Genomic DNA, 8,362 nt, shown 5'->3' with positions numbered 1-8,362 from the left:
GTGAGAAAGGGGAGTGGGCGTCCTCAATCAGCGGGGCAGTCTGGAAAGCGGGGAGACGTCTCTGAGGTGGTGGGGCACGACTGAGGAGGGGGCGTACAGTCCTTTCTGCCGCGCGGTGGGGACTCGTTTGCCTGGCGGAGGGACCAGGCGGAAGGTTCTGCTTCTCAGCGAAGTTTGGGTCGCGTGCTGGCGGGTCTTCCGCAGGCGGTGACCCTCGGCGGGACGGCAGCCCCCGCGGAGAGGCTTCGCGCAGCACTGGCAGGTCCCTTGCGGGAGCACTGGTGAATGCCCCTGTTCCCCGAGGGGCAGCGCGAGGGCCCTCCTCTTTTCCTTGGGGTTTACTATCCGGGGCACCGGGAAATCGGTGTGGCTGAAAGTGTTCGGAGGGGATGTCATCCCTGATTCACCTCCGACCAGACCCCAGCTTCCTCCCTCCTGGCGGTGCGGGAGAAGCTGTCCAAGTTCCCCAACTTATGTGAAACTCCAGAGCTGTGCCCGCCCTCCCGTCCCTCCCTCCTTACATCCCGTTTTTGATTAGGTGCCAGGCAGTTTTACGTATTTGGTGTATCAGTGGGCAAAACGGAAATCCTTATTCTAGGAGGAGGGGGGTGTTGATAGCCTATTAGAAAATAAAGTTTAGGGACTTTTCTTTCTCAGAGAAAGTCTTAGTTAAAACCTGACTTGAAATTTCTAGTAGCCAAGAGGCATTAGATGATACTCTATTGGACATGAAGTATATGCCACGGGTTGTCTTTACACAGCTGTCTATGAAGCACTTTATTTTATTTTGTCCTTTACAATATTTATTGAGCACCTGGGTTTTGTTTTTGCCAGACTTGATAAGTGGTGAGAAAAACAGCATTCTCTGCCACTGTTGAGTTTTTTAGTCTGGCAGGAGAGGGAGGTGTTAATCAAATAATCTACAAACTAATGTACAGTTGTAACTGGGGCGGGTACCTGCCAAGAAGAGGAACGTGGTGCTGAGAGTCTGTGTATATTAGAGGGAGTTGACCTAGTCAGGAGGCCTTGGACAGTTTCTTTGAAGAAGTGAAACTAGGAATGAGATCCAAAGGAGGAGTAAGAGCTGAACAGGCAAAGTCTAGTCCTCACAGATATCCTTTAAAGCAGATAAGATTACGTCCGTTTTAGAGTTAAGGATATTGACACCTCAGTGAGGTGACATAACTGCTCAAGGTTACTTAAGACTAAGTGGCAACCCATGATTCTGATTCAGCTAAGAATAGGGTCTTTCATATGCTCCTTGAGCCACTGGGCGATTTTAGGAGAGGTAAATGTCACCAGCAGCTCAGGGACATTAGGGAGCAGTGGTCACAAACTCAAAAGGCTGCTGGGCTCAGGCAGGTGACCAATGAGTGAAGTAGGCAGAGTATAAGACAATAGGGACTGGGGAGTGGTGGAAGCTGCAGTGAACTGGAGGCCATGCCTTGTGTCCTAAAGAAAAAAGCCAGGTGAAATGATCACACTTGTAAATAATTGGCAAATACATCTTTCTCCCCCGCTACAATGTTAGCTAGATGAAGCAGGACTTTTTTTTTAAACCCTTTTGTACCAGTGACTTACTCATGGTAGGCCCTCAGGCAGCCTCATTGGCTGTCCGAACCTCTGAACAATTACGTGTGCACAGTTCCACAGATTTTGAAGCACGTTTACATTCCCTTTCTTATTTTATCCACCAGGCTCTACGTTGGTTCCTTATTTGCTTCTGTCATGGCCTCTGCATGAAAAACCTCCAAAAGCCCTCCCTAACTACCCCAACAAATATGTAGGTACGTCTTCCTTTTGTACCTCTCCACCCTCTCCATATTTTAGCTCCTCTCCCTATGTTCTTGGCATCATATCTTGATTTCCTCTGCTTATCTTACCCATTTTATTTTTAAACAATGTTTTGTTGTTTTGGTTCTGACCTAGAACTTCAGGTGTTGACCTTGAGCCTACTGTCAACAACCAGGTACTCCTTCCTACACTCTGCCTCAGCCCCTGCAGCTCCAGGCTGTGCCCAGCTGCTTCTGGTCAGGAGGGATACATGAAGGGTTTCATTTCTTAGAAACCACTGTCTTGAGACATCTTGCTCCAAAAGAAAGTGAACATCCCTACACATCTGGACTTAATATTCCATCACATGCACTTGAGCAAGACAAAAATCTCAAGTCTGCATGGGACGGTTGTAGCACAGCCTCCTCAAAACTCCTCTTGGAGCAGAGAGTACTAGAGCTTGCTCTTTCTTATCTCTATTCAGAAATCATTGTTTTTATTTTTTTGTGGCCTGTCAGTAACACAAGCAGACACACATATATGTATATGTTTAATGGAAAATTTCAAACATACAAAAGAGTAGAGAGAACTGACTCTCATGTTCTCATGTTATGGCTTTAACAATTAGCAATTCAAGGCCTATCTTGTCTTCTCTATACCTCTCCTCACTCCCCTGATCCTGGATTGTTTTGAAGCAAATCTCAGACATGAAATATTTCATTTGTAGCTGTCGGAACATACTGCGAGAAGACAGGGATTCCCATCTTAAATGAAACTTCAGTATCATCATAATCCGTTCCCAGTAGCATCAACAGTTCCTTAGTGTCATCTTTTTTAAACAGCCTATTTGTTTGAAAGGTGGTTTGCAAAGGAAAAAAGGTTATAGATGCTGGACAGTTAGAAAGAACAAGTATCCTTCATATTTTCTAGTTAGGTATTTACATTTACTTCAGCATGAAAACGTTGGCACTTTGGGAACAGAAGAGCAGATTGTTGAAAAAGTAGTGAATCAATATAGGTCAATAAATGAAGCAGCTCATGCTACTCAGAGACACCTTGGAGGAGTGGTTATTTTCTTCAGAACCCATCCTCTGAGTTGACCGAAACCCTGATAGCACGCTTTTCCCATGATCTCCAGAGGAGCAGTCACACCAGTGGACTGTTTCTCTCCTTGGTGGTGCATCTGCTATCACAGGTGCCATTTCACAAGCAGCCTTGGAGTGACCTTCCCTCTGTCCATGGTGCTGATCCACCAGCCTTTGGCCAGCAACCAGAGGAGCTACAACTTGCTTTTGGCCAATGGGATTTAATGTACCATAAAAGTGAACATTAAATAGTTCCAAGAGATGCTATCAGTGCTTATGCTCAGTTAAAAAAAATCCAAGCTGAAAGTGAAAAGTGAAAAACATTGAGTATATGTGTATTGGTGTGTCTATTTCAGACATAGTATAAATGTTTTCAAATGTGATTTCTTAACCAAACTATAACTAATTGAAATAAATGTCCATTTCACAAGTTAAAAATTTCCTCTCCCACTTGTTCGCAATGATGGTCAGATAGTTGGCAGAATAACCCAGCTGTTAAAATGTTTCAGTTCCTTGCACTCCATTGAGCAACACAATAATGAAAAATTCTCAATTATTTCTTGATATGCATATATAATAGTCAACAATTTTTTTGCTGCATCTCTATGAAGCATCATGCCAGGCACTAGTGGAATAGACAGAGAAATTAGACTTAATCCTTTTACTCAAAATATGAACAGTAAAGTGGGGAAAAAGAGTCATCGAATTGTCACATATTGGAATAAGTGTTGTGGGAGGGGGTGCATGAAGGCCCGTGACAGTACAGAGCATAGCCTCTCTGCCACCAGGAAAAGCTTCATAGCTTCCTGTTTAGCAGGAAAGGCTAGAAGACCATTCCAAGGAGAAGTAACATCATGAGCACGAGTGGTATTTTCGTGTAATGGTATGAAGTTGAGTGTGCTGTGAACTTAGTGTTGGGCAAGGACGTGGTGGAAGATGAAGCTGTGCACACAAGCTGGAGGGAATTTGGACTTTATAATGAAGGCAATGGGAAGTGTGTCCATTTCTTTAGGAAGGTGAGGGCACCTCGGTGCCTTTGGGAGGAAGGTCTCTCCCATATAGACCCCTGGGCTAGAGCCGCTATGGAAATAGTATGCTGAGAGAGGACTCAGCATACAGGGACTTGAGTAAAATGATTTCTAGGGTCTGTCAATTTTTCTGTTCATCCACTCATCCATTAAACACATATATAGAAACTAATTATGTTTCAGGTAAAGTATTGAATGCTAAAGACACCATGGTAAAGGACATAGATGATTCCTGCCCTTAAGGAGCTTACATTCTAGATGTTAGGTTCTAGATGGAGATTGGAGAAGGAGAAAAATAATATACAAGGAAACATATAAGCAACCAGGATAATTATGAGGTTGTTATAAATACTAAGAAGAAAATAAATAGGATGATGGGACAGACTAAGTAGGCAGGGGTTACTTTAGAAGGTCTGATCAGGGAAAGGCTTCTCTAAGGTTTGAGTAGGTCTAAGAGAGTAGACACTTCCCTGCCCAAACTGTGTGATCTGATAACGGGCTAGTGGGTCATCTCGCAAATGATGTACTATCTACATCAGTTCTCTGTGGTTGCTGAGAAGATAAGACATATCTGTGGAGCTGTTGGCTAGTCTACTAGTTTGCCCTAAGTACAGTCTACCTGAAAATGAGGTCCAGACAGAGAAAGCAGGGCCAAAAAGTGGAGAGCATGTCATGGAGTTCTTTTTTTTTTTTTTTTTTAAATTGAAGTACTGTCAGTTACAGTATGTCAGTTTCTGGTGTGCAGCACAATGTCCCAGTCATACATATACATACATCTATTTGTTTTCATATTTTTTTCATTAAAGGTTATTATAAGATATTGAACATAATTCCCTGTGCTACACAGAAGAAACTTTTTAAAATCTATTTTTATGTATAGTGGCTAATATTTGTAAATCTCAAACTCCCAAATTTATCCCTTTCCAACCCCTTTCCCTGGTAACCATAGATTGTTTACTATGTCTGCGAATCTGTTTCTGTTTTGTAGATGAGTTGATAGAGTCCTTTTTTTCTTTTTTTTTTTGGATTCCACATATGAGTGATATATGATATTTTTCTTTCTCTTTCTGGTTTACTTCACTTAGAAAGACTCATGAAGTTCTAAAGTCCTAGACCTGAAGCCAGAGGACCTGATCTTTTTTCTGTTTTGAGCCAGTACATTTCTTGTTTTGCTGAAGTCACTTTGAATTAAATTTCTGTCACTTACAACCCATACAGTTCTGACTAGTATATGAAATAAGTATTTTACACGTCACCTCAGGTGACTTAGGAATTATCATCTCACACTGCAAACTGACTATACTTCAGTTAAAAAAAAGAAATTATCGTCTCCATTTTACAGATGAGGAATTAAAGGGTTGAAGGTCCAGGTAATTTGCATGGATCTCCCAGATAATCACTGAAAGAGCTGGGATTTGGCACAGGTTGATCCTGAATCTAAAGAGAATGGACTTTCCTCCAAATCTTTGAAAGTGTTGTCAGGTTTGGTGTCTCCAAGAAACAGAGGCACCTATGATTCAAAGTCTCCTTTGGAGAGGCTACCTTCCTTGTGCTCAGTTGTAGAATTCAGTCAGTGAATTGTCGGCTGACTCGGGTTGTTGTTTCTACAGTCTATGAACTTGCAGTTTATAGTATTTTGTAATTTTGTTTTCCTTGCCATTTTGCTGCAGCTTTGTGAGCAAACATTGCCTGTGATTTATATCTGCCACAGTAATGAAACGCACGCGTGCGTGCGCACACACACACACACAAACACAGTCTCTTCTTCAGAACAGTCCACAGCTCTCTGATTAATCACATATGTAAAGTGCAATGTTTACAGGAAATCAGCAGGTGGCAATTAGCATCTTGGAAATTATCTGGGAAACACAACTGGAGCTGCCACTTCAGGATGGAAACGTAGCAATAACCAGCAAAGTGACAAACCCCCTTGGAGCTGGGAATGAGTCGGCCAGGGAACGGGGGCTGCTAGGCACACAGCAGCTGGTGGAGCAGCCCGGTGTGGATCACAGATTGCATGCCAGCCCCTTCCTTTCCATCCTGACATTCAACAAGCAGTCTCTAGGTAGAGACATAAAATAGTTGCCTGACCGGCAGATTGTCTTAGAGCAACTTTTAAAAAACATTCAAAAACGAACAAGCAAACAAAAACCCCTCTGACCTCAGTCTAGGTACAGGCAGACACTGGCACTACTGTACTAGTTAGCAAAATACTGGACTGTTTCCACACCAGTTAGTGAACAGCTGCTGTCTTGAGCTTGCTTGGTGGCATCCCACCTGCTTTCCCTGGGGAGCCCCCACACCTTCAGGATCCAGTGATCAAAAGGGGAAAGCCTGACTCCTGCTCCCATGCCGAGTCCAGGGTCTGTTCTGATTGGTCAGGGCCTGTGCTGTTAACCATTTGAAGCATCTCCCCCTGGGAGTTTCAGGGACCACTGCAGGAGACGGATACAGAGGAAGGGTTACTGGAAGGAGTAAGAAGAAGAAATAGTGCATGGTCCCTTTTATGCTTGAGATGATCTTCATCAGTAGTTGAAGAAATTCAGAATGTATGTTTTTGCCCATGTCTATGTCATCTCTTTCTCTGTCTCTATCTCCGTCTCTGTCAGTGTGTATGAAGTGGCAGTCTAGCTCTGAATCCCGGCCTCTGCCATACCATTTACAAGCGCTGTGACCTCGCAGTGAGAATCAATGTCAATCATTGGTTCTCAGCCCTGACTGCACACTAGAGTCACCTTTGGGAGCTCTGACTATAAAACACAAATCTTGGACCCTACCCACAGAGATATGATTCTGTAGATTTAAGACAAGGTCCAATCATCAAATTTTTTTCAGAATCACTCCTCAGATGATTTGAAGGTGCTGTTGCCCCACTAACAAACTTTCTAAGCTTCAACTTCCTCATGTAATAAAAAATGCTTACCATTGCCCATTGTGTGGGGTTAAATGAGATAATGTATGTAAGGTTTTCTTAGTACAGAGTGTGGGGCATAACCTTGTAAGTGTTAGTTCCATTAATAATTAATATTCAGTACTTTAAAAAGCAGTTTTTAGTACTTTGTTTTAATTACATAGGTAATAAGTAAATCATCTTGGTTATAAACAATTCACATAACATAGAAAGAGTAAAAAGTGATGAAAGGTTTCCTCACTCCTTGTGCACAGAGGTGGACAGTGTTACATTTCCATGTGTATCGTGCTAGAAGTTTACCTTTGCCTTTATTATAAAATGCGCATCTTTATAAGGACGTAATTCTTTAATATGTAAATAGAACCATTTACACTGTTCGGTGACCTCCTTTTTACTTAGCAATAAGTCTGTATACCTTGGAGATCTCTCCATGTCAGGATATAGAAATCTACCCTGTGATTTTAACAGTAGCATTTATCATATGAATAATGGTTTCACCATAACTTACTTAACCTTTCCCATATTAAAGGGCATTTTACAGAGTTTCTAGATTTTCACTCTTCCAAACAAATCTGCAATGAATAGGTCTGCTTATGCATCTTTGTGCATAGGGGTGAGTTTTCTTTAGATTATCCCTACAATTGATATCACTGGGTCAAAGATTATTGCATAAAATGATGTTAAATTCTGCCGAATTGCTCTCCAAAAAGCTGTGCCGATTACATTCTTAACGATGAATGACAGTGCTGACTTTCCATCCCTTTCATTTCCTACATGTTTTTAAGGGAGTTATTTTTGCTTTAGGAACGTACAGCTCATAGTCGGGTAACAGGACAGAGAAACAAAGCGTCTCTGTCTTTTGCATTTCCCTGATGATTAATGGCATTGAGCACCTTTTCCTGTGCTTGCTGGCACGTGAACTTTCTGTTTAAGTGGTTTTCCCTTAAAAAAAAAAAATGGGGCTTTGAGCCTTTTGCATGTCTGTTGATGGTCCATTTCAAATTCATGTGTGTGTATGGAGCGAGGCAAAGGTGGAGGTTCTTTTATTTTTATTATTTCTAATTGTTCCAGTATCATTTGTTAAAAATTCTTCTCTTTCTTCACTGCACTGACTTGGCACCTTTGTTGAAAGTAAGTGGATTGAGTAGGTGTGCGTCTTCCTGGACGCTATTCTCTGCCATTGATCTTTTTGCCCATCCTTCCTTTGAGTCTTTGTCTTTTAATTGGCGATTGTTGATGGACTTTGTTGACTCCCTTTTCTGTATCCTAATTTCTTTAATTAGGCCCAGTCTTTCTTGGCAGCAGCAAAGGATGAGAAAAACAAACAAGGGCAGATGGCTCTCTGACCCTAGTAAGCTGGTCCATGAAGCTGTCAGGCGAACGAGCCCTGCTTTTACGTGTGTGGGTCTCTCCTTCCACTAATCAGTGGTTGTCAGATAAACGAATTAGGTGACATAGATTTACCAACATTTTCTACCTAAATTATGACCATGTCACTGAAAGAGTAGAACTGCAGTAGCCAAGAGTTTCCTGAGCTCCCAGCTTCTGCCCAGTTCCTTGAGTTT

The 8,362-nt window shown here is 42.2% G+C and overlaps 1 protein-coding gene across 9 annotated transcripts in view; it reads left to right on the top strand.

Moving 5' to 3' along the window:
• Positions 1-8,362, top strand: part of LOC123618550 (uncharacterized) — a 212,268-nt gene that overhangs the window by 717 nt on the left and 203,189 nt on the right. For 4 of the 9 annotated variants that reach the window (XR_012500320.1, XR_012500318.1, XM_074346170.1 and 1 more), the window contains exon 2: positions 1,698-1,783. The exons of 2 other annotated variants lie outside the window; for them this stretch is intronic. Coding sequence is in view for 2 of the 7 variants with exons in the window: in XM_074346170.1 (XP_074202271.1) it covers positions 1,698-1,783 (86 nt within the window). In the remaining 5 variants the exon portion in view is untranslated. Of the gene's footprint in view, positions 1-1,697; positions 1,788-8,362 lie in introns of all 9 variants that reach the window. 3 more of the 9 variants (XR_006726974.2, XR_012500324.1, XR_012500321.1) reach the window with 1 other exon arrangement.

This window comes from Camelus bactrianus, chromosome 18 (genome assembly GCF_048773025.1).
Source record: "Camelus bactrianus isolate YW-2024 breed Bactrian camel chromosome 18, ASM4877302v1, whole genome shotgun sequence".
Taxonomy (NCBI): Eukaryota; Metazoa; Chordata; class Mammalia; order Artiodactyla; family Camelidae; genus Camelus; species Camelus bactrianus.
This window is presented reverse-complemented; position numbering and strand designations above follow the sequence as displayed.